The 26,930-nt window shown below is 42.5% G+C and overlaps 1 protein-coding gene across 9 annotated transcripts in view; it reads left to right on the top strand.

Moving 5' to 3' along the window:
* The window catches only part of topbp1 (DNA topoisomerase II binding protein 1), a 79,346-nt gene extending 53,040 nt beyond the window's left edge, over positions 1-26,306 (top strand). For 8 of the 9 annotated variants that reach the window (XM_038796674.1, XM_038796676.1, XM_038796673.1 and 5 more), the window contains 10 exons: positions 4,252-4,351; positions 6,672-6,858; positions 8,128-8,357; positions 9,097-9,230; positions 9,953-10,064; positions 14,354-14,517; positions 16,138-16,278; positions 16,892-16,984; positions 18,105-18,266; positions 25,843-26,306. In XM_038796674.1, coding sequence (XP_038652602.1) covers positions 4,252-4,351; positions 6,672-6,858; positions 8,128-8,357; positions 9,097-9,230; positions 9,953-10,064; positions 14,354-14,517; positions 16,138-16,278; positions 16,892-16,984; positions 18,105-18,266; positions 25,843-25,956 — 1,437 coding nt within the window. In that variant the 3' untranslated portion in view covers positions 25,957-26,306. Of the gene's footprint in view, positions 1-4,251; positions 4,352-6,671; positions 6,859-8,127; positions 8,358-9,096; positions 9,231-9,952; positions 10,065-14,353; positions 14,518-16,137; positions 16,279-16,891; positions 16,985-18,104; positions 18,267-25,842 lie in introns of those variants that run through there. The other variant, XR_005460612.1, reaches the window with a different exon arrangement.
* The last annotated feature ends 624 nt before the right edge of the window (positions 26,307-26,930 follow it).

Below are 26,930 nucleotides of genomic sequence, written 5' to 3' on the forward strand. Positions count from 1 at the left end.
GCTCAAAGTGGATTTAATGAATTGCCTTTAAGTCCAATTGTTTGTCATGTTTCCGCACCATATGCTTAAATTTTTTGTTTCACCCTCAGTTATAACAAAAATATTGTTTTCCTGCCTTTATTCCCCACAAAGCATAAGCTATCAGCCAACTATGCCAGCAAGGTAGGATTCCCAAACCATGTTTGCAGCCCCTGTATTCAAGTGGTTAGCTGCGCAGTTGCTACAACATGGATTCCAAGCTTGGAAAATATCTTTCTTACTTTGCAGCCCAAGACATTTGGCTAGGAGTGGTCCAGATTAGGATGGTTCGCCATGCTATACACTGGGTTGAATCTGCACTGCTGTGTGTTTTCTCAAATACTGTCCATTCTCAGAATCATTCCCTAATCTTTCAACATTTAGTTTGTGACCAACCTCTGATGCAGTAGCAACCAGGCTTAGGGACTTTTGATTATAGATACATGAACCTACTAAATTGTCAAGATGCCTTTTGATAATAAAATACTGTATGGAAAACAAATATGATTTTTATTTTGAGGGATGAAGCAGAAGAAACTTCAAATCTAACCTCTGCGGGATTTTTTGTCCCAACACGCGAGCTCTATGAATAGTCACTATAGCAATTCAAGGATGTTGCACTGGGACTGTGTCATCCATCTGGCACATACTGTAGCTGCTATGCCCAATATAATGGCCAACTCTCAAATAAAAACCAAGAGTTTCTGGAAGTGCATGGCAGGTAAGACCACATTTGGAGAGAAACAGATTTTTTTAAAAACAGGCTAAAGGGGTATGGAGAACGAGTGGGGAGGTGGATTTGAGAGCAGGAAGAGATCAGCCATGATCTGATTTAATGGCGGAACAGGCTTGAAGGGCTGAATTGCCTATATCTGCTTCTAGTTCCTATGAGTTAATGTTTCAGGTCAATGACCTTTCATCAAACCTCGACTAGAAACAGTTGTCGGGCTGAAACACTAACTCTCTTTCTCTCCACAGATGCTGCCAGACCTGAATATTTTCAGCATTTTTAGCTTTTATTTCAGATTTCCAGCACCAGCAGTTTTTTTTGCATTTGTATTATCCAACACTAAAATATCAGATGTGACGTACTTGGCTCAGAAGCTGAGGCAGTCTTGGAGATTTCATCACTTTTATTTGGAAAAAGTTCAGTTTGTGCCAGCAAAGAGTAGTGTGGGTTTTTTTTTGTGTCCCTCAGAAATATATTCCTGTATTCCTTGTTTTCATGCAAGCAGTTCTTTCCAGCCATCTCTTTCCTTTCTGATTCCTTAATGTTTTACAACAATGTAGTTTAGGAACTTGTGCAAGCTTGTAATAATCCTGCCTTGGAAGTCACATTCTTAGACATTCAGATTCTAAATAGTGTTGACCTAATTTCTTTGCATAAAAGCACCCTTTAACACAGTTATTTGGTTAAATTATACTTCTGGGCCAATCAGGCTTATTTTTGTTCACCTGATTGAAGCTTTGGCCGAGGGGTTACTCCTCGAACCTTCACCATCTTCCTGAAAACAGCCAATGAATAAATGTATAATATAGAATAAAAGTTTGTTTGCTGATAAACTAGACCATTCTTAAAGTCAGAAATCTCCAGCCGCTCAGTCTAATTAGGAGTTTTTTTTCTCTCATGGATATATCCGACATGGGAGAGCTGTGGAGCTAGAAGTCATTCACAGCCTGTTTAGAGTTGTCGGAGATTACTCAGTGCCTTGACAAAGCAGCAGGTTTGGTGGGTTCCAGAGCTGGCAGAGGGCAGGCATCAAAAGGATGGGGGATCTGTTCATAGACGGAAGCTTTCCCAGTTTGAAGGCGCCAGAGGACAAATTTAATCTGCCGCCAGGAAACGCTTTTAAATATCTGCAAGTACGGGCCTTCCTGAAAAAACAGGTAGTGGCCTTTCCGAAGCTGCCGCCACTGAGGATACAGGACAGGGTGGTCACCAGCACCTGGGTGGGGGAGGGGAGGGTGTCAGATATCTACCAGGAACTACAGGAGGTGGAGGAAACGCCAGTGGAGGAGCTCAAGGGCAAGTGGGAGGAGGAGCTAGGTGAGGAGTTGGAAGCGGGTCTGTGGGCAGAGGTCCTGGGCAGGGTTAATTCCTCCTCATCATGTGCCAGGCTCAGTCTAATTCAATTTAAGGTGGTCCACCGGGCACACATGACGGCAGCGAGAATTAGCAAGTTTTTTGGGGTAGAAGACAGTTGTATGAAGTGCAAGGGCAGCCCTGCAAACCATGTCCACATGTTTTGGGCATGCCCGGAGCTTAGTGTGTTCTGGGAAGGGTTCGTGAGGGCAATGTCCAGGGCGCTTAACACATGGGTGGTGCCGGGTCCAGAGATGGCGATCTTTGGGGTGTCAGAAGACCCGGGAGTTCGGGGTGAAAGAGGCCGACGTCTTGGCCTTTGCCTCCCTAGTAGCCCGGAGACGGATTTTATTAATGTGGAGGGACCCGAAGCTCCCGAGTGTAGAGACTTGGATTACCGACATAGCTGGTTTTCTCAGCCTCCAGGAAATAAAGTTTGCCTTGAGAGGGTCTACGCTAGGGTTCTCTCGGAGGTGGCCGCCATTGGTCAACTTGGTGGGGGGTGGGGGGGGGGGGGGGGGGGGGGGGGATGGTGAGTGCTTCATTGGGATGGTGTGGGAAGACTGGGTCGCGTGGGGTAATGTCTCTTTAATTGTTATTGTATATTCTCTTTTTGCACTATGTTAATGTTCAGTCTCGTTTGTTTTGTTATGGTTACTGCTTTTTATTATGAAAAATTCTGCAAAACTGTAATAAAAATACTTTATAAAAAAAAAAGACAAAGCAGCAAGTTGAAACTGCAACACTCAGAATATCTGTACAATCTGTATGGAAATAACCAATTAGCTATTAGGTAAGGCAATCTCTTTAATCAGCTCTAAAACTTGCCATGCTCCCAGCTGGGATTGCTTTAGGCATTGAAGGAAAAGCATATTTTAAAGGTGCCTTTCGGTAAAACAAATTGGCATTCCAGTATGGGACATACCCTCATATATAGGAACAGGATGGGAATTTGTAGGGTTATTGCTGAAGGCGATCTCTTACTTGATTTGTCTGAATACACATATTAGTGTGAAAAGGGTAATCAAAACTATTGTTAGTTTTTTATTAGGTAATGGTATTGCAGCTTATGGAGTGAAGGGAGGTAGATGGAATTAAGAAATGGATCAGCTATGATCTAATTGAATGGCAGAATAGGTTCTCGAGCTTGAATGACAATGTCTTGTTCATATGAATTTGAGCACATCGCCTTGCCAGTTTGGACGTATGCCCCTCAGTACCAACATAATATGAACATACCAATCATGAGTAGGAGTGGGATATTCAGTCCCTTCAGTCTGTTCCACCATTTGATAAGATCATGGCTGATCTGATTTTGGCCTCGACTCTACTTTCCTGCCTGCCCCCTATATCTTTTGACTCCCTTGTTATTCAACAATCTACCCAACTCAGCCTTACAATTACTCAATGGCCCTTCCTCCACTGCTCTCTGGGGAGGAGAATCCCAGAGACTAACCACCCTCTGAGGAAGAAAAAAATCTTACCTGTCTTAAATCGGACCCCTCATATTAGTAATCCGTGTCCACCATGTTCCAGTCTCTCCCACAAGGGGGAAACATCCCCTCAGCATGCACCCGTCAAGTCCCCTCGCGATCTTGGATGTTTCAATAAAGGTCACTTCTCATTCTTATAAACTCCAGTAGATGCAGACTGTTCTGTGTTTCTTCTCTGTCTTTCTGGATTTTGATTCGCCATCAAATGTTAGTAAATACCTGTGACTGAGACAAAAATGCCAACTCTCCTCTGTGCAGTAGTGAGTGAGACTACTTTGAATGCAATTTTATTTTTTCCTTGAGGAGTGTTATATATTCAGTCGTTCTGTTTTATGCTGTATTTGTTTGGTTGTGTCTACCTTCCTGGATTATTTGCCGTAATAGAAACAATTTTTGCCCTGGCTTTTCAAAACTTGATACTGTATCACAAATAACAGATTAATCTATCAATGAACGATTATTTTAAAACATGATTTATGTGAATTTCTGCAGGATTTGAACATGCTTGCCCTATGCTGACAAGAACGAACAGACTCGTGACTTTTTACTATTTGTTTTGTTTTAGAAACAAAACCAAGCTGTGAGATGAAAGTTAAATGTGATTTTATTTAAAACTACTTTCCAATGCAAACAAATGATTACTGTCACTTTTGACAGACTTGTGCTGTGCCAGTGGCTGAGGAACTGGAAAGTGAAAATGATGAACAGTCGAAAGATGAAAAAGCTCTGCAGAAGGATCGAAATGAAGGAGGTCAAGGTAATTACGAACCAGCTGACTTATCGACCACATTCATTGAAAATGTAACCCTGGCATGTTTGTATAATGTCTTTCCTATTTGAACAGAGCAGCTAACCCATATAATTTAAATTGGCTAACTTATGAACTAAAATAGGATACAGAAACGCCATATGAATGCTTTTGAGCCTTTATGTGCTATGACTATAAATAGTACTTCAAAGCAGGGGCTAATATAATTCTGGGGCTTTTTGCTTTTATGACATTGTGCACCAGGATTTGTCCATTTCTAAATGTCCCGTCCCTCAGTGGGAAGAGGTCATGAGAGCTGCCATCAATTTATTTTTAATATAAATTGTAAAGTACCCAATTCTTTTTTTTTTTCAATTAAGGGCAGTTTAGCGTGGCAAATCCACCTACCCGGCACATCTTTTTGGGTTGTGGGGATGAGATTCATGGAGAATGTGCAAACTCGCGCAGACGGTGACCCGGGGCCGGGCTCGAACCAGGACCTCATTATAACCACTAATATGGCATATGTGTTACGTCAAACAATCTTTGAATAAATTTCCAAATTTTTATTACTACTTCGAATATTGAATCCCGGGCAGAACGGTGGCGCAGTGGTTAGCACTGCTGCCTCACGGCGCTGAGGTCCCAGGTTCGATCCCGGCTCTGGGTCACTGTCCATGTGGAGTTTGCACATTCTCCCCGTGTCTGCGTGGGTTTCACCCCCACAACCCACGGATGTACAGGTTAGGTGGATTGGCCACGCTAAATTGCCCCTTAATTGGAAAAAATGAATTGGGCACTCTAAATTATCTTTTTTTTAAAAAGAATATGGAATCCCTCACACCTGTCCAATTTTACATTAACAATGTAAATCTATCCTTACTTCATCTATGGAGCCCATTACATACAATGGTGTAATATCATAGATTCTGTGGAGTCACAATGCTGGAGATTTCTTGTGGCAGCAAGAGCATGCCATGATCCTAGGATTTAGCTGCATTGTTGTGGTATTCCTTCACTGCCAACTTTCTCCAGAGCAATTAGGGATGGGCAACAATGCTGCCACTGATGCCCACGTGCCATGAGAGAATTAAAAATAAATGCTGCAGTGTGACCGGCAGCATAGAGGGGATTGGAAATTCTGATGTCTCTTTGCAAACATCTAAATATTGGCTTGACATGTTCACTCTGGAGTACATAGACATGTTTTGTAGATATTGGGAGATGCAAATAAAGATTAAGGCCCAGAATCTGCTGCCAAAATAATGACAAACCTAATGGCACTCCACATTATTCACAATTGGTACAGTAACTTGTGGTGTGAAAGAGATACCCAGTGAATTGCAAATTGCCACGTGTTCCTGGATGATTTGCAACATTAGGCTCATGAAAATGACAGCTCGCCATTAACCTGTCCAAGTTTCATGAAGTTTTTTTTTTCATTATACCATTAAACTCACCAGAGGGCTTGTACTTGACAGTACATTTTTTTTTTACTGAGAAACTTTATGTTGCTGCAATGCCAATCAATCCTTCCATCCCAGAATGGGAACGGTTGAAACTATCGAATCTCATTCCAACAGCAAATGTTGCCAATTTCTAGTATTTCAATTATTTTATCCTCCTTCCTTTTTGTGTGTGTCTCTTTTTGTTCTCTTTCTTAACCCAGTTTTTCTTTTTCTCTCTCTCTTTAACTCATCTACTCTAATTCATGTTCCTTCCCCATTTGTCTTTTTCCCAATCCTTAACCTTCCTTGGTTCCCACAATCATTATAGTCCCAGGAGCCCTGTTGTCAATCAGCATTGCCAGCAACACACAGGATAAATAAATATCCTAAACCTCTGGCATTTAAATCCCAGAAAGGGTGCTGCTGAGGGAAAGACGCAAAACCTAAAACATCTTAGAAGAATGAGTACACAGTTCTTTCTGTTGGTAACCTGGGTTATCCTTGTATTCTGACTTGTTATTTTCCGTAGAATCCCTACCGTGCAAAAGGAGGCCATTCGGCCCATCAAGTCTGCACCAACCCTCTGAAAGAGAACCCCGCATAGGCCCATTCCCCAGCCCTATCCCCTTAACCCCACCTAAGCTTCAAATCTTTGGACTGTGGGAGGAAACCGGAGCACCTGGAGGAAACCCACGCAGACACAGGGCGAATGTGCAAACACCACACAGACAGTCACCCATGGCTGGAATTGAATCCAGGGCCCTAACGCTGTGAGACAGCAGTGCTAACCACTATGCCACCCCCTTTTGGGGGCAAAAAACTACTTCCTCTACAGAATACTTCAGATTTGTTTTGGTTCACATATTCAATCCTTCTTGCAGATTTGACAGAAACCTCTGAAATGAGAGAGAACTTTCAGCGTCAGTTACAGGAAATAATGTCTGCGACAAGATTGGAGAGGTCAGCAGGACACCGTGGAGCCATTTCGAGAGGAGTTCTGGAATACTCCCCATCATCAGCTGATGGCACTGTTCGTTCAGGACGTAGTAGAGCACTGGAATCCCTCAGGTGTTCTATGGGCCTTTTTGTCTTTATGGCCATTTTCTTAATTGAAGTTTTTTAAGTTTTAACGCATTAACCTTTTTTGATAAATTTATAAATCAGAGCATTTTTAACGTAATTTTGTGCAATTTGGGAAACCTTATCAGGGAAATTCAGACCTACCATTTTGCCAACTGTAACATGAGGTGGGATCTTTCTGCACTTTGTTCAGATGGTACTTTATGCCGAGCCAGTGAGAATTAAATTTCATCTGTTCTCTTTCATTATGTTTTTAAACATGGTCGAAATCCAGCTTTACAGATTGTTCCTGTATCTGCCCAATTCAGAAACCTTCGACCAGTTTACTTATTAAAAGGTTTACCTAGGTGTCTTTAATAACAAGAACAAACACAAATTCAAGTTCAACAATATTTATTTAACACATAATTATCCCGTAAATTATGGATATGGATTCGGTCACTGCGTTTCTCTGGTCTGGTCAATGTCGCCTCCCACATCGAGTCTTCGCTGCCAAGGAGTACCTATTTTATCCCCCCTTGGCTTTGCACCTTTTTCCCACTTCATGTACCCTTTTGCCAGTGGGGTATTGAGAGGGAGTTTCAATGTCCAATGATCCGATTGATGCCCGATTCACAGGTCACCTGGGCCGCCCCAGTTGTCCATCTCAAGTGGCGTTATACGCACGTGCACCAAATTCCTTGACCAGACCAGAGAAGGAAGGAAAGAAGAGGCTGCCAGCGAGAACCATCTTTCTGAAGACAAACCAGAGGAACGCAGTGATCAAATCCATTGCCCCCTTATAGTGAGTTTGGTGGGGTTGGTGGTTGCGTGAGGGCTCGACAGATCGGGACGTCATTTAAATTGGCATCCGGATCTCTCGCTACACTGAGGTGTTCCGGCGAGTGGAGCTCCTCAGTACTGCAAACGGCTAGGTTCAGCCTCGTCGGGGCATTCCCTACTGAGGTGCCATATCTAACCAGAGTCACGTTAGATAGTGACTGTGAGAACTGGGAAACATGTGACTAAACGTGCTTGCTATGGGACATAGTTCCCATTTGGTTAGATCGTGTCCCTTGTATAGAAATGTTTCTACAGATTCCTGAAAGATTCATTTTTGTTGACTACAGTACTCTACTTGGATGAAAAATATTCTTATTTAATTTTGTTAGTGGAATGCACAGTATCAGTAACTGAAGTAGAGCCAAAAAACGTAATTTTAAAAGCACAAATTGCATTTGGACTTCCAACTTAATTTTACAAAAATTCTGTTTTTAGGCGCTCACATTCAACAGTTGTGGATGTCAATACAGAGCCATCACAGAATGAACAGATTATTTGGGATGATCCAACAGCCAGGGAAGAGCGAGCCAAGCTGGCCAATAACCTGCAGTGGCCAGGCAGCCCTTCTCAGTACTCTGAGCAGTTTCCGAAAAATACAGAGCAAGTAGAGGAAATAAATACAAAGCACAAAGACTCTTTAACTGATTCAGAAATCGCTGCGATAGGTATGTTCAATTATTCCCAAATGTACTTTGATCCTTTTTCTGTGCTGCAACATTTAACACCTTTTCCGAAGTCCTCCGTGAAGTTTAATGCTTTCTGAAATTGTTATTGTTATTGAAATTGTTAATAACTTCTGTACTTCACTGTTTAAACATGCCAATGAATAGAAGTCCTTGGAGCTGCTTAACTTTGTTAATACTTTTCAACCAGTTTTGCTTTTAAGCGTGCAAAATAAAATACTGCAGATGCTGGAAATACATAGCAGGTCAGGCGGGCAGCATCTGTGGAGAGGGACAAATACATTAGAATGGTCACCATTCACTAAGGTCACAGACCTGAAATGTTAACTCTGTTTTTGAGGCGCACATACTCAATTCTATCCTGGGAACAGTCCACCGTCTCCCGAGATGTGTGGATGTCGAACTAACCCTGAGCTCGCCCTATATTCTGTGTCTATTTCCTCACTATTTGAATTTTTTCTTTTTTGAAAAGTAATAATGCTCAGCTTCAGAACAAGGTCCTATTTACAGTGAGGGCTGAGGGAGGATCGAGCACCTGGTCAAAATGGGCCCCTTGTTTTCAATATTATTTGTATGCATTGTAAAAGCTGTACTCAAAGACGGAGCAAGGTTGTATGTGCAAAAAAGTAAACCAACACAAGAAAGTGGCAATGTATGTGTTTGTGCATTTTGCAGTGTTTACGTGCAACAATCTCTGATATTAATTCTACTTCTATATCAGAAATTCCACAGTGTCTTACTGTAACAAATGGTGACGTTCCAATGAAGGATGACCGCCTCACCCCTACACCTCAGGCTCCAAGTATAGCATTTCCACTGGCAAAACCTCCTGTGGCACCACAACCCAAAGAACAGGTCTGGAAAACATATGGGATTTATTGTAACAGTACAGGAAACTGTATGTGTATGTATGTGTTACGTTGAGAGTGGGGAGGGTGTGGTGAGTAAGGGCGAAACCCAGGGGCTGAAGTTCATCTGACGGCAAGAATGTCACTGCATCACTTTCTGAATCTAAACTTTAAGTGGTTTTTAGTTTTAAGGTTTGTTGAAGTTTCTCTTTCATGATGTTGCATTTGTTCAATAGATTTAAAGTGTCATTAGAAGTGCTTTCCTGTACCATTTTGCAGAACTTGTTTGCAAACCGGAACTCTTTTTTGCTTTGTTGTGGCAAGAGGGGCGTCCTCAGTTTTGCAATTTGCTAGCTTTTCACCCTTCAAAAGGATATCTTTGAATTCACATTCAATTGCCCTCCCCCACCCAAAAGAAGGTTCAATTTGCGCAATTATGCTGTGCCACTATGGCAATCAACATCTAGCCTTCGTTTGATCAATGGTGCTTCGTGTACCTGAAGTGATGTCTCTTGTCTCAAAAAAGGAAAACCGCAAAACTGAACAACTGCATGTTCACCAGAGCTTGAAATCAGAAGCTGAGCCATAGGCAGGCCTAAACCATGAGACGTCTGACATCTCAATTTGGAAAATCCCAAGGAACAATGAAAAATAAAGTATGCCTTGCTGCATTTCAGTTTAGTTTATCGAAGTAACTGAATCTGCTGATGTTTTGCTTATAACTTCCAGGTTGCTGTGGGTGAGAGCAATGCCAAAGAAACGCACATTCAGCGCAGATTCCAGTTATCCTCACTGAACCCTCAGGAGCGGATTGACTACTGCCACCTTATTGAGGAGTTAGGTGTGGCGTTTTTCTTGTAATTTGTGCTATTGTACCTATTTTCAAAAGAGCAGAGAAGGTTAAAGGGAGAATTAATAGAGATGTTCAAAGTTATGAAAGGGTTTCGTATAGCAGCCAGCAAGATTTGGCCGTGAGGTCAGTAACCAGTTGGCACAGATTTAAGATGGGTGACAACAAAAGATTCCGGTGGTGAGGTGCTTGGAATAGCGGGGATTTTCTTTGGGAACACAGCAAGTTGGTGGAAGCTGATTCAACAGTAACCTCCAAACGGTAATTGGACATATACTTGAAAAGGAAGAAACTTACAGGGCTACAGTGTAACCGCAGGAAACTGGAGCCGGCACAAGTATGATGAGTTGAAGAGCCTCCTGTACATTAAGAATCTATGACTCCTAAGAACTCAGATCAAGTTTAGCAGACGTAATTTTTCTTTCAGTCTATACTGGCTGCCATTTATTTACCCATGTTCTTCCAAGTGACCATTCATTTTGTCTGGATTGCAGTCTCTCGAGGTTTCCCAACCAGCATAGATAACTGGCTGACCAGGTTTATCCCTATCCCCGTTTTTAAGTAGGATTTTAACAATTATAACCCTCCAGTCCTCTGACACCACTCCCATATTCAAGGAGTTTGTGGCCTGAGCCTCCAATGTTTCCATCCTTATATTGCTCAGCGTAGTAGGATGCATCCAGTTAGACCGGTGACTTCTCTGCTTTGAGCAATTCCAGCGTTTTAAGTACCAGTCTTTATTCATATTTATCCTTACCAGTTTATCTACTCCCCATTCCTCATTGTTAGCATCCTCCTCTTTTGTGAAGGTAGTTTCAAAGTATTAATCTCCAGTTCCCACCTAGTCATATTTCCATCCTTCTGCATTTCTTCATATTTCAACATCTTGTTTCTTTCCACCTCTCCTTTGAAATCTTTGAATCCTCATTCAGTCACTATTAACCGATTTCTTAATTCCCTCTTGTCACAGCTCCTGGTTATCCAACTTCTCCCCCATGATAATATCCCTTTCTTGTCTCCCTCTTTGTCTTCTGGTGCTGTCCCTACTTGTTTCAAAACTTCCATAAAATGCCCATGTTTGATTTCCCCCTCAGCTGGTTTACCTCCAACTGACCTTTTTGCATTTAGAGTGCCGACTGAATCGTTACTATTCACTCACTGCCACCTCTCCTGCACTTCTCCTTATTGAAATCCCTCTCATCCAGTTTTCGACCTGTTAAAAGCTACATCCTGTTATGGTTTCCTTTCCTTCCTCCTCTTCGACCTCATTACTGGGGAGCGGGATGGTAGCACAGTGGTTAGCACTGTTGTTTCAGAGCTCCAGGGTTCCAGGTTCGATTCCCGGCTTGGCTCACACTCTGGGTGGAGCCTGCACGTTCTCCCTGTGTCTGCGTGGGTTTCCTCCGGGTGCTCCGGTTTCCTCCCACAGTCCAAAAATATGCAGGTTAGGTGGATTGGCCATGATAAATTACCCTTGGTTTCCAAAAACATTAGGTTGGATTACTGGGTTACGGGAATAGGGTGGAGGTGTGGCCTACTCTTTCCAAGGGACGGTGCAGATCCGATGGGCCAAATGGCCTCCTGCACTGTAAATTCTATGATTCTACTACTGCCTTCAGTGCTGATCTTAGAATCCCTACAGTGCAAAAAGAGACCATTCAGCCTATCGAGTCTGCACCAACCCTTCGAAAGAACACCCCACCCAGGCCCACTCCCCCGCCCTATCTCCGTAATCCCACCTAACGTTTGGACACCAAGGGCCATACTTAGTATGGTCCATCTACCTAACCTACACATCTTTGGACTGTGGGAGGAAACCAGAGCACCCGGAGGAAACCAATGGAGACGCGGGGAGAATGTGAAAACTCCACACAGTCACCCAAGGTCAGAATCAAACCCGTGTCCCTGACCGCTATGCTACGGTGTTGAGGGGCACAGTGGCCTAGTGGTTAGCACAACCGCCTCACGGCGCTGAGGTCCCAGGTTCGATCCTGGCTCTGGGTCACTGTCCGTGTGGAGTTTGCACATTCTCCCCGTGTCTGCGTGGGTTTCGTCCCCACAACCCAAAAAAAAAATGTGCAGAGTAGGTGGATTGGCCATGCTAAATTGCCCCTTAATTGGAAAAAATAATTGGGTAATCTAAATTTTAAAAAAAAATAAAAATGCTACGGTGTTGCCCCAATGATGGTTGTTCCAGCCCACCTGCCAGTCTGTCCCAGTTTCACACATGGGAGTTTCTAAATCTGTGCATGCAACACACTGCCATTGGTGGGATTACTGGGTTATGGGATGGGGTGGAGGTGTGGGCTTGAGTAGGGTGCTCTTTCCAAGGGCCGGTGCAGACTTGATGAGCCGAATACCCTCCTTCTGCACTGTAAATTCCATGATTCTATGACTTGAAAACTTTTACTTTACAGCTACCTGATCACCTTCAAGTTCTGAAGTCGTTGAAATCCCTTTTAATGCCTCCATCCTTTCCATTCTCTGCCAGCGCCAACAGCTCTAGCTTTGCATTCTCTTTAACCATAAGCAGCACTTTTCCACCTAATATATTAATTTCTTCCATCCTTTCTCTGTCTCATAGCTGCCAGTGTGATCATTCTTCCTTCTGTGACAATGAGTGACCTTAGAAGACATCACAACTGAGATAATCGCTTTACGTACTTGAGCACTTTCTCATGTGGCACACTGAATTTTGACCTGGCACAGGTGGCAGGACCTCTGCAGCCAGTTGTGGTTCCGTGCTTGGGAGCAGCACGGACTGGGGATGGAAACTGGGATCCTGCTGCTATCAGCTACTACCATTCTGGTTGCTGTGATAAAATAGTGTGGTATTGATGCGTTAAATCATTAACAGAGGCAACAAAATATGGTTTGTTTAATTAAATAGTTTCCAAAATCCAGCAGCTATAATCCTAATGTAATCTTTGGAATCATGCTCATGTGATCTTTGGGTATGAGCCTACTCAGGTTTGTAGAATCATCATGAGGACACTTCATTTACATTGGATCAGTGGGCACATGTATCACTACAGGCGCATCTACGGAATCAATATTCAGCCAGAAAATCCAATGCCTGGCTACCAGAGATTGGGTAGATTGCCCAACCAGTGCCCAGTTCGCTCTCTAACTCCCTTTGATCCCCTATGCAATGAATATTTTTTATAGCATGTAATTTTGAAGATCTGCATTATTTCCTACCCCACACTCTTAAATGGTGTCCATTTCCACTCATCAGGAGGCCTATACACTCTGTATAATGGGAGTGAAGCAGGAGTTCACAATCTAGAGAGGGGTCGCCTCTTTATGTCATTGGTTTTATAAGGGATGAGTAAATGTTCCATCCCTTAATAAGGCTGCCTGCGAAATGCCAAAATCGGTGGGGACCTTGCACAATGAGACTCCAACAGAACCACCAGAGGAAATCCCAGCCCAAATTCTTCTACATCCAACATAGGTTTGTTTCGAATCACTAGCTTTCAGAGCACAGCTCCTTCCTCTGGGCACCTGAGGAAGGAGCTGTGCTCAAAAAGCTAGTGATTCGAAACAAACCTGTTGGACTTTAACCTGATGTTGTAAGACTTCTTACTGTGCTCACCCCAGTCCAACGCTGGCATCTCCACATCACAACATAGGTTCATTATGGAAGAAAGTTGAACAAATTTGAGTTAACTAATTCTTGATAAACTCCTGTTTGAGATAGTTGATTAGAATCAGAAACGGGTGATCACGGGTGTTGTGTAGGCATCACCGATTAAAATTGTGGCTATGTTACAATCTCTGACCAAATGGAGTTCAAGAATGTTTCGGATAAAAAGATTAACTTGGCCTTGGGCAAATGGGAGTACATGTACTCCTGGAATTTAGATTAAAAGGCAACATTTCTTGGACTGATAAACACCGAATGAATTTAAATTGTCTGTTTATCCAGATTAAAGTCTGAGATACCATTTGTGCAAATTGGATGGAATATTTGCCTCAGAATTAAACAGTTGGAAGCCGGTGCAAATTGTTGACACTGATGTGGAGTTGAGAATAGACCAACCAAATTCGTACTTAAAAAGAGTTTACAGTAACAGAAATCTGACTGGAAAGCTTTATAAAAGATCCAACTGATTAAACCTTGGATACAGGAAGTGCAATCCAGACAGATATTTATATGCTGGAATTCTGTGGTGTAAAAAGCTGAACCAATCGTATCATCATTTGCAGTACATGTATCTTCAAAGTTAATGATTTGACCATTCGTGAGTAAATGTGTAATTTGATTTATTTTTTAGGTGCAGTGGTACTGGACAGACAATGCTTTGACCCTTCCTGTACGCACATCATTGTCGGGCAGCCATTGCGTAATGAAAAATACTTGGCTTCAATGGCAGCTGGAAAGTGGGTCCTTCATCGGTCCTATCTGGAGGCCTGCAGAGCTGCTGCAAAATTTGTCCAGGTTATGTGTTCCCAGCAAAATATTTCAACTAAAAGCAATACACAAGAACTGATTTTGTCCCATTCAAACATACACTGTTATTGGCAGAACACATTCATAAAATAAAATCTGAAGTCGGTTTTGTGTTCCTTTATAAACCCACTAGGGAGATATAAATATGACTTGATGTCCCTGCAATATATATTTTTGCCTATAAAAATAAGATGTGGAGTCCTCTTACCTACTATGTTCCGTCTCTTTCTGTACAATTTCCCCTTCTCTGCAATGTGTGAAACAGCTGTTGCCCAGGAACCTATCTTGCCCACCTTCCTATCCATCTTCTCCTATCATTCACTTGTCCTTTCCCCATTTACCTTACCCTGATCTTTGCTTTAGCCCTATCTGCTATTTCTACTTCGTGTTATGGGCCAGAGTTTAGAGAACCACAAAGTGTATCATGGAGTTCACCTGGCCCACAACTTTTAATAGATTGTGGTATGGGGAGCACAGGGCCCACTCTACAGGTGTGGTATGCCAGAAATCGAAAAGTATTTTTAAAAGTAAGACTATGTCTCAGTAAAGCCACTACTGAGTGCAGTTATTAGTTTTAAATCACCAAAGGATCGATTTACATTCTTTAGATACAGCGAGACTCGTACACCTTCTGGCTGTGACTGCAGCTATCCAGCTCTGAATGCGAAACTAAAACACACCCTGCAGCAAACAGTCTACAACGAAAGTAAAAAGCTTATAGACAGCCCAGCTCCACCCACACTCTGACATCACTGCAGTAATAAACACCCACTTCTTAAAGGTACACTCACTACAGATATTTATATACAAACCCATTTATAAACACCCATTTCTTAAAGATATTCTCACATGACACTCTGAATAGCCCTATTGCTCCTGATCTTCCTATGCTGACCCCACTACATCACTTTGTTTCAGCTTAGATATCCTCCTGCGTATTTCGCTGGTAGCGGCAGCAGTATTGTCCTCTGTCTGCCTCACTCTTCTGCTTCACCACATTCTTTCTACTCAATTCTTCCCCAGCCTGCTCTTTCTCATTTGACGAGTACCATTTTGCCCACCCTTTCCCTTAGCTATGTCCTTCACTCCTAAAGACCCTTATTTTTCACTACTTTATTGTTGATACTCTCAGCCTTTGACATTGAGGTTAATCCCAAAACCTACCCAATTTTCTTCTTGGAGAAACTGCAGATGCACTGGCATTGCTTTCATCGCCAAATCCCTTAGCCCTTTATGGCTACACTGCAAGCCCTTTCTTTACTTGTAAATATTTTATCTTTTGCTCAAACACTTGCCTAAAATCTGCCTCAATATCCTATCCATGCCATCCCTGGGTATGTCCGGTCCCAGCAGCAGGACATACCCACTAGAAGTGGAGGCACAGTGGTATACAGTCGGGAGGGTGTTGCCCTAGGAGTCCTCAACATTTAATTCAGACCCCATGAAGTTTCTTGGCATCAGTTCAAACATAGAATCTCATACCTCACTGTGATGAATATGTACAATAGCCAAGTGGCAAGATGGATTTGAAGCATTACACAACATTATGGTGTAGAGCTTCAAAAGAAGAATATTTACTGTGAGCACTATAATCACTTTCTTTTACAGGAGGAGAACTATGAATGGGGTAGCAGAGTCATCCTGGACGTGTTGCCTGGAATTAGCGTACAACAGAAGAAGCTTGCAGTTGCAGCCATGCGATGGAGGAAGAACCTGGAGGTGATGAGACAACAGGATGCTAGTGCTGAGGTACTGTCATGATGAACTATGCTCAGTGTTACTTAGCAGGTACACATTAGGAGTCTAATTGAAAAGAAGCATATATTTTCTGGACATAAAGTTATTGAGTGGACCTGGGAAAACTCAACCAAAATGATTTTAACGTTTCTGTACTGAATTCACAAACAGCGATTCTTAAACTTCCACTCTTCCCTGACGTTGCACACCTTAGTCTGCCAGGCAAGGAGGTTCTACTCTCCCATTGGAGGAACTTGAAAAGAAACACCCTTGCATTTTTGGTCTTAGTGGCATCTGGTGCAATCTAAAGTGACAGAATCTGCACAATTGAATTATAACAAAGTTTTTGCATTTCCAAGAGTTGAAGAAGGGAGACTTAGCTAGTGCAGTGAGAAAAGGAAGACAGGTTTTTTTGTCTCAATTAAACAATGCACAGCAAAGGCAAAATGTCTTTGCATCTATTGTTAAAAATGATTTCCAAGCTTTCCGTGTAAACCTTTGAAGCAATAATGACTTCTTCAAGTAGAATTACAGAAAGAGAAATACTCCACCCTTTTATTGCAGGGAAATCAATTCAGAACGTACATAATATTTGACTAAATTAACATCTCCTTTGTCTGCGCAGATTGGTGCATTTACAGGTTGGAAAGTTATTTTAAATTTTGATCAAACCAAGGAGGCAGGCTTCAGGCGCCTTCTGCTTTCAGGTGGAGCTAAGGTTAGTTATTTTATAAAGATTCTTTTACTTTCCAAAGATCTTGTATTGTTTGTCTGTATAATTTGTCCACCCATTTAAATGGCTTACATCTGGCACATGTCCGTGAAGAACATTTCATAAATCCTGCGTTCAAAAGCATCTGTATGGGCCCAGTATTCAGATTATCTGAGATACTCGCTCTGTGGTCATACATCATATATCCACTCGACTTAGTAAGAGCAAATATACTCTGGCAGCACAAGATTGAGGAACCAGTCAATAATCAGCACAAAACCAAATAATCAAATAGGTATTATTTACAACCAGCAAGTACAAGAAAAACTACTCAATCAAAAGGCATTTAATGTAATGTTGTTCAATTCGAGCCACTGAGCATAACGGTTTTTCAAAATTCTCAAAGAAATCACTTGATTTATAAATGTGTCCGAACATTCCCAACCTTTCCATGCAATATGCTTGCACTGGGTTTTCCTGCTGTTGTCTCCCGGGTTCTGCACAGGCTCCACTTTTCGAAGCTCTGCCATTTCCATGTTCCTGAGAAAATTCCCGTACTCCACTTTCAAAATAAAGTTTGGACGTATTTTATCACTTTTTTCTTGAGTGGCTGAAGTGCCAGCCTGACTCGAGTGAGGCTCTCATAAATTGAACTCCTATCAATGAACACATTATGTATTTTAGCTGCCTCGTAAAGTAAGGGTAACACTTACCCGGGCAGCACGGTAGTGCAGTGGGCTACCAGTGGGTTTGATCACAGTCCCGGGTCACTGTCCGAGTGAAATTTGCACATTCTCCCCGTGACTGCGTGGGTCTCATCCCCACAAACCAAATAGATGTGCAGGGTAGGTGAATTGGCCGTGCTAAATTACCCCTTAGTTGGAAAAAGAAAAGAATTGGGTACTCTAATTTTTTTTTTAAGGGGGTCAGGAGATTTTGGGACTGTCACCTCGGACTCATTCCCACCTGCAAAATCATTTGCCTCCTGGCCCCATGATAGAGTGAATACACAATCATAAACTTAATTTAAAGAGTATAGTAAGTAATCTCAAATTGATGTCGACCGACTTGGGTTTAATATAATCCTGTATTAAATACTGATACTGTAACCTTTCTCATACTTCAGGTACTTCCCAGTCATTTAGTACTGGAATTCAAAGAAGCTACCCATCTGTTTGCTGATTTTGGCAAACTAAAACCCGAGGACCCAAGAGTGAATGTGGCTGAGGCTCTTAAACATAATGTGTTGTGTCTCAAACCAGAGTATATCGCAGACTATCTCATACAGGTTTGTCCTACATTCTAAATCTTCTGTGGAGTTATGTGGTATAGATATTTACTAATAAATGTATTGTCCAGCAAATAAAAATAATTATTTTTTGTAACGGTTTGTGGTTATCCCTTTTGCTTCACAGCGCCAGGGTCCCAGGTTCGATTCTCGCCTTGGGTCACTTCTCTGTGCGGAGTCTGCATGTTCTCTCTGTGTCTGCGTGGGTTTCCTCCAGGTGCTCTGTTTCCTCCCCCAAGTCTCGAAAGGCGTGCTTGTTAGGTGAATTGGACATTCTGAATTCTCCCTCTGTGTACCCGAACAGTTGCCGGAATATAGCAACTAGGAGCTTTTCACAGTAACTTCATTGCAGTGTTAATGTAAGCCTACTTGTGACAATAAAGATTATTATTATTATTATTAACCTGTTAACTGATCCATAAAACAACTAGGACAACCTTCAGATCCAGAACTGCCTAATGCTTTGGACATTGATCCTGTGTCAAAGCTTGATCTATCACCCAAAACATTAACCTAATTTTGTTCTTTATAGATTCTTTCAGACCAGTTGTCTATTTTCTAAAATTTCTATTTTAATGTACAATTTTCAACAATTTCAATTATTTTTTTTATATAGTTACTTCTGTTTGTTGTCTTCATTTACAAGAGGAAGGTTTCACTTGGTCTTTCATCTAATCAGTTTTAGTTTATACTCAAGTTGTTTCAAGAATACTATTTTCTAAATTATAAAGTTTGTATACCCACATGATGGTTCATTCAGCAATAACACCATTGCGTCTTTGAATCATTATTTACAAAAACAGTTAGTCCAACTCCATATTGTACAACCATGGAATGACATAATAGTTAGTTTCTTATCTTCACGTGCACTCTTTCCCCTTTGGGGAATAGTGGGTACGTGTTGGAAGGAATAGCAGACTGATAAACAATCTGGTTGGACCACGCCATGAACACTCCATCCACAGCCAACAAGCCCTGGGGCAGGACATGAACCACCAGCACCTGTCTCAGAGGCAGGACTGCTTCCTACTGAGACACAAGAGTTCCATAATACAAAATGGCTAGCATGGATTTAAGAGGAAAGCTCATGTTTGACTAACATTATTGAATCCTTTGAAAGCATAACAAAAGATTAGAAATGGGTCATGCAATTGATGTCATACATTTGGACTTTCAAACATCCTTTGATGAGGTCGACTCATTACGAAGGTCAGAGCATGTGAAGTCGGGGACGAGTAGTAAAATATATTGCAAGCTGCCTAGAGAACAGAAAAAGGAAGCTGGGGCTTACAGGTTACTGAGACTGAGCGAAGGTAGGAAGTGGTGTTCCACAGGGTTTAGGGCTGGGGTCATTGTTCATTTGGACTCTAGAATCAGAAGTACAATTTTAAAATTTGTGACCAATAGCAAATTGGGTTCTAGCTAATACTGAAGAAGAGTAGGGGCCAAAGATAGTCACCCATAAATCCAATAATGTCTCTACCCAAAGAGTGGGTAGTTGGGGTGAATACATAGCTTAGATGCAGAGGAAGCTAGAAAGGTGCTGGTGGGGTTAGATGAAGAGGAGTGGGAGGAGGCTCACTTGGAGCATAAACACCAGCATGGAGCAGTTTGGCCAAATGAAAGAAGCCATTTAGCCCATCATGCCTGTGCTAGCTCTGAAAAAGGTAGCCAATTGGACCCAATCCCCTGCCCTTTCACCATAGCCCTGCAGATTTTCACTTTCAAGTATTTATGCAATTCTCTTTTGAAAGCCATTCTGCAGGCTGCTTTCAGCTCACACTAAAATCTTTCACTTCCTTCCCATATCCAGTGATTCTTTGACAGATGCCTCGGGTTTTACCTCCTCTCCTCTCCCAAGCGTGATGTGCTGTTGCAATGACATTGAGCTGAAAGTAACTAACTTTCAGGCGGAACATCATAAGTAACTTGATTCTCATCTGCTGTAGGGGCAAACTTATTATTTTTGTCCTTTTAAGTTTCAGTCTGATGTGGCAGATTCGAGCTGTTTTCTCATTGCCAAAAGCCAATTGTGGCTGTAAAAAAATTATATGTGTGGATTTATAGACCTGTTACAACACTTTGAGAAACGATGCGGCTGATGTTAGTAAATATAGAGGTTCAAATACAATAGTAACTAATTAAGCTTTCAAACGTTACAAAAGACATGGGTGGGTGAATTTTATTTGTCATGGACAATGCTTAGTAGACGGTGAGGGAGATTGGGGAAAATGTTAACACGTTAATGCTCTGGAAGGCAGCAGTTTTCATCCGATCCACATCATAGATGTCTGGGCAGCACGGTAGCATTGTGGATAGCACAATCGCTTCACAGCTCCAGGGTCCCAGGTTCGATTCCGGCTTGGGTCACTGTCTGTGCGGAGTCTGCACATCCTCCCCGTGTGTGCGTGGGTTTCCTCCGGGTGCTCCGGTTTCCTCCCACAGTCACAAAGATGTGCAGGTTAGGTGGATTGGCCATGATAAATTGCCCTTCGTGTCCAAAATTGCCCTTAGTGTTGGGTGGGGTTACTGGGTTATGGGGATAGGGTGGAGGTGTTGACCTTGGGTAGGGTGCTCTTTGCAAGAGCCGGTGCAGACTCGATGGGCCGAATGGCCTCCTTCTGCACTGTAAATTCTATGATAAAGAATTTCCCGAGTGGGGAAACTCTGGTACTTATGCTTGTGCGGAACCAGCACCTGGACATCCCTGGAGTTTTGAATGATGGCCTTAGGATTCTGCAGGTTTACCACCCAGATACCTGGGCAGAATGACTGAAATGGCACAAGAGATTGCAGAATCTTAATGTACATGAGCAATACCCATAATGACTGTGATCTTTAAGCTAGCTGCACCAGGAGCAGTCCCACCTACAAAACTGGCGACACCATGGGGTCAGAATGGCCATTTGGGAAGGTTTGCCACATTGTGCCCATTCGCTTGGGTGTACATGCATCTTCTGTCATGTGATCTCAGCCTTCCTGCAGTCAGCAACAATAAACATAGGAATGAGAGAGTAGTCCCTTGTGCCAGTCAATAAGATCATGGCTTACCTGTGTCCTAGCTCCAAGTCCCTGACTTTGCCCCATATCCCACAATACTACCTGTGGCAAATATCTGAAAATGGCGGGGGGGGGGGGCGGATGGAACATGTGTCCTATTAGCTGAGGGACATTGTTACTCATAATGGTATTAAAGATTCCCTTGATCACAGCTTCATAAACAGGCAGGAATTGCACACTCTTGATGTGCAGATCGTCTGTGTCGTCTGTCAGTGCTCCACACTCAGGTTCATGTCATGAAGCCTTCACCAGGAGAAATTTTGATATTGCCCACAAGCTTGGGGAAGGGTGATTGAACTGACGGTTTTTCTTCATTGGCAACAACACATACCACCTGCCGCTGTGGTTTATAAAGCTATTTCACAGGCCGAGACAAGGGTTAGATATGTTACCGAGCAGCTTGTGGAGACAGTCACTGGGTTGCTGAAGAGCTGCATCAGGAGTTTGTAGAAATCTGGAGGTGTACTTCAGTTTTCCCCAGAGATTGTGGCCAGGATTCAGTTTTGCCTTGGAACAAGGTATTAGCCTGAAATTACCTGGAGGGTGCTCATCGATGTGAATGTAGTGTAATAGGAACAAGAACCAAGCAGGCTGCTATTGGCTAGAGCAGGGCTGATAGAACATGGCTTGTTCAGATTTTCACAATGAACCCTACCCCCGTAAGCAAGCGGAAAATGATGAACACTGATTATAGTGATTTATTGTAACATTTGGAATTTCGAACTAATAATGTTAGAAAAATAAACTTTTAAAAAATGTTAGATTCCAGATTTTTGTGTTACATTTGCAACAGAAAATGCTGGACTTCTTTTGATAATTGTGTTAAAACTTTCAAACATTTTAATATAAGAGTGGGAAGATTTATTCAGAAACTAAACCTGGGACTGATACAAAAAATATTTGAAAATTCTAAGCATTAAGAAAGTGCAAATGTTAAATTTAAATAATTATTTAAGTATCTGAATATGTTCAAAAATAGTTATCTTGCATTGTTGCAGCATATCTAGTCTACAGATCCTGACACAGGCTAGCATACTGTCCTTGATGAAGCTCGGAGACCTCCTTTCACTCTGCCCCTTCAGCCAGTCTCTGTTGTAGCTACCACTCTGTGTCTGCTTTCTGGTTAATCTCACCAGGCATGTCCTCCACTCGAAATCTTCCCACTGAGTGCTACTAATAGCAGATGCTGAACATGCATTACAGCCCAGAATCACACTGGGAGAACGGTCCGTGCTGGTGCCAAACTGCAGAGAGTTTTCGGATGACTTCATAGAATCATACATCTTTAAAATCTTTTTTACAACTACTGTTACAATCACAAATACATTACGCTGATTCCTGGGAGAGTTGAAGTTCAAGCATTTTGCCAATTTTCTTTTTCTTTTTAAGAAGTATCAATTATTTATTGAATAGTTGCAGATAGTTTATATTTTATTTCTCCTTCTCAAGATCCTACTCTGCTGCTTCCTTTGCTCTTTCAGCAGTGATTCTAAACAAATGTGCATTTGCACGGGCCAGACGGAGGCTTGCTTGCAACGGCCTCAAAATTCTTCTCATCCTGAGTCCACCCGGGTGCCTTCTCTTTTGTATATATTATGGATTGGCATGACGGGTCCAGTTAGCTGGGTTGTCACCTTAATTGCTTCAGCAGAAGAATCTCCCTTCTTAGCCACGGAAGCCTTTCTTGGGAAGATGATTCACTTGGAACGATAGTTGGAGATTACACTGAATAGATTCAGTTGACTTGTTGCAGCATCTGTGATCAACAGAAATGCGAATAGTACGTGCCACCCGTCTGTTAATGCCTGCTGCCTTTAGCTCCTCTAGGCTGAAGCCTCATCCGGCACGTATTTTAGTGCGATATCTGACAGTAGGACACCAACAAACAGGTCAAAGGGGGCCAGCAACTGGCCGTGGAGCCATGTAACGTGCTTTAGCCAACGGAAGGAAAAGCTTTGCCGATGACTTTACACGGAAACTTGAGCATATAACTCGCAGCAGTGACCTGCGAATTTTGGTCACCTTTTCCCGGTTGGGCCGGCAATAGAAATTTTTGTGATTTGAATCACATTTGCCTACATGTAAGTCTCGAATGAATGCCTATTTTCCTGTTCATCGCAGGTGCAGAGACCTTGCACATACAGCGCCTGCTTGGCACTTGACACAATCGTGGCCCACAGAAGGAAACCACTCGGCCCATCGTGATTGAAGTGGCTCTTTAAAAGGGTCCCTTTGTCTGCCCATTCCCCAAGGCCCCACAAATTCCTCCTTTTCCAAGTATATATCCAATTTCCTTTTGAGAGTTACTATTGAATCTGCTTTCACCATCCTTTCGGGGTATGCATTTCAGAGCTAGCGACTTGCTGTGTATTCTTTTTAATCCTTGTTTTCCCCTGTGAATCTGTTGCCAGAGGAAAAGAAATTCCGCTCTCAGAATTTAGCACTGCCATAAAGTGACAGCAGTATTGGGGGTAACACTTATGGTGGTGTTTTTAAACCAGTTGCTGTTCCAAATATATTGCAGTTAGCAGGTCTGTTTGGATTATTCAGCACTGTACAGAAATATCTATCTGAAGGTCTCGGTAAAGTACCATTCTATTAAAGATCATTATTAATTTCTTGTGATCTCAGTTTAATTGATACCTGGTGGCTTTCTGTTAATTAGAAGTTAATAACATAACTTTATGCCATTTTGGGTGATTTGGGTAAGAGTCCTACCTGTTTATTTCCTTGGTTTCCATTATATTTTCTTTTATTATTTTTCGTCTGTGGACCCATATTCGGAATATACATTTAAACAGAGGACTCTAGCTGAAGCAGCCTGCTTGTCAGGACATTGTGTTTCATATTTGTATTTTGGAGAGGGGAAACAGACTCGCCGGCACCGAGTGAATCTGAGGGAACTTTGGAGGAAGTTGGTTCGTTTGGTTGGCTGGAAACCGGTAGGTTGGCCAGGAACCGTGTTCTGCCCAACACCAGTCAGATTGGTTGCTGTGTGATGCCTGTGGTGATATGCATCACTGTAAATACACAAGGGGTTAATGTAAATACACTGCGACTAAGTAAACACTAGAGGGAGCACCAGAGACGTCATGACATGCAGACATACAGATAATAAACACATAGAATAGGACACGACCAATGGGCAGTCAAGACACCCAGAGGTGACACTAACACAAGGGGGCATTACACAACCCATATATAAGGACAGGCACACATGCTCTGTCTCTTTCCACAGGCGATAGATACTTAAAAGAGTAGGACAGGGGCAGATCAGAAGCATCACACCCACCACGTGGCTTAGAGCAGTCTGGTTAGTTAGACTGAGTTACTATAGCAAGATTAGCAGGAGAGTCGAACTCATAGAGAACTGTGCTAATGGTTCAATAAATCACATTGAACTTACTTCAAAGTTTGCAGTATCTTTTGGTCAAAGCTGCATCGAGTTGCAGCCTGTGTTATCCCAGAGTACATAAAACAACAATGCCTTTTGAGAGAACTGGGCAGAAATGTTTAGACCTTGGAAGTGAAAGGAATCCTGTCTCTGTCTCTTGCTCTCTCTGTGCTGAAGTAAAGAACTGCTTTATTGTTGTAAAAATAAGTGGTAAAATCAGTTTGCCGTAAACTTCAAATAATGCTGAATCTACAGAGAAAGTAGACGAGCTTTCCTGATGTCTGTCTGCAGTCTCGAGCCTAGAAGGAAGTAGTACCGAAACAAAAGCTGAAGCACAGAAACGCACTAACCTTGAGGCCACCCCAGTGCATAAAGATCCTTTTTCCTTTTATTTTCATTTATTTACCTTGCCTCTCAACCTCCCTTTTCCCTTTGTGTGTGTGTGTGTGGAGAGTGGGGGTAGTTAGAAGGGGGGTGTAGGAAGGTGTATTATTTGTTTTAATGAATTTAGAGTACCCAATTTTTAAAATTCCAATTAAGGGGCAATTTAGCGTGGCCAATCCGCCTATCCTGCACACTTTTTTTTGGTTGCGGGGGTGAGACCCACGCAGACACAGGGAGAATGTGCAAACTCCAGACGGTCAGTGACCCGGGGCCAGGATTTAACCCGGGTCCTCGGTGCCGTGAGGTGGCAGTGCTAACCCCTGCGCCACCGTACCGCCCTGGGAAGGTGTATCAGATAATCAGTTGTATTTTTTGCCTATTTAATTATAATACTGTACATATGCAAGGTTGCTTGTGCTTACATTTTACAAACCTGGTGACTGTAGTTTATTGGGCTCAGCCAAGGTCCTCGGGTATTTTAAAATAACATCTAATTTCACTTGTGTTGTAACTCCGGGTCAAGTGGGGCTGGAATTGACCGCACAGTAGCCCAGGATGTCGGGACATAACTTTGTATTTGGATATTAATAATTGTAGTGCAGCATTTCATCTCAAAACCAGTCGCACAGTTCCAGCTGGAAGAAAGTTACAATTATTGAGTACTGTTATTCTGATTATTAGTGTGGGGACACAGTCTAAAATGTCCATTTATTATACTTTTTCCCCCCCTTTTTTCAGGAGCATCCTCCTTCGGTTGAGAATTACTACCTTACCGACGAGTCTGGGATGGGAACTCGCAAACGGAAATCATCCGAAGATAATTCTGATCCAAGAAAGTGTAGAAAGAATTGAGGTTTCTTCCAATCTGTACTTCCCTTTTCTGACAACTTACCACTAATATTGCTCAGTCACAAGAAATGACTGTCCGATAAAGGATAGGACTTTGTGTTCCCACATTTAGATGCTGTGGTAAATTCAATATATTTTGTCAATAGGTGTTTCGATACTAAATAACGTCAGATTTATAAAATCAGGCATCTTATTTTCAGCACTGTAAGGTGCGCATGGGCCAATTAAAATATACAACACAAAAAATCCACCTTTAAAGTTGTCAAGCCTCATGGGCTTTCCATAAAAGCAGAAGATGAATAGTCATCTACCTTTTTCAATTGCATTTTAAATAAATATATTTGCCTAGAAAACCTTGGTCTCAGACTGAATTCATTTTGCAGAATCTATTTCCCCTTTATTTTTGTACTGTAAATCTCCTCTTCTCCGAGTGTTGCCTTGCTCTATCTAAACCGTGATCCTACCACCAGCAACAATCATGACTCTTCTATGACCCCTATGTTCCAATCAGCCTTTCTACTGCTTCAAGAAGACGACCATCATCCCTGCACCAAAAAAAGTCGAGCAGCGTGCCTTACTGACTGTCGTCCAGTGGCTCTGACATCCATCATCATGAACTGCTTCGAAAGGTTAGTTATGGCATGAATCAACTCCAACTTCCCGGATTGCCTTGATTCACTCCAGTTCGCCTACCGCTGAACAGGTCCACAGCAGACGCCATCTCCATGGCCCTGCACTCTACCCTGGAACACCTAGATAACAAAGACACCTATGTCATGCTCCTATTTATCGACTACAGCTCAGCCTTCAACACCACCATTGCTACGAAACTCATCTCCAAACTCCTTGGCCTTGGCTCCTACTTCTGCGACTGGATCCTGAACTTCCTACTCCACAGACCACAATCAGCAAGGATAGGCAACAACACCTCCTCCACGATCATCCTCAACACTGGTGCCCCACAAGGCTGTGTCCTC

The sequence above is a fragment of the Scyliorhinus canicula genome, chromosome 5 (assembly GCF_902713615.1).
Source record: "Scyliorhinus canicula chromosome 5, sScyCan1.1, whole genome shotgun sequence".
Taxonomy (NCBI): domain Eukaryota; kingdom Metazoa; phylum Chordata; class Chondrichthyes; order Carcharhiniformes; family Scyliorhinidae; genus Scyliorhinus; species Scyliorhinus canicula.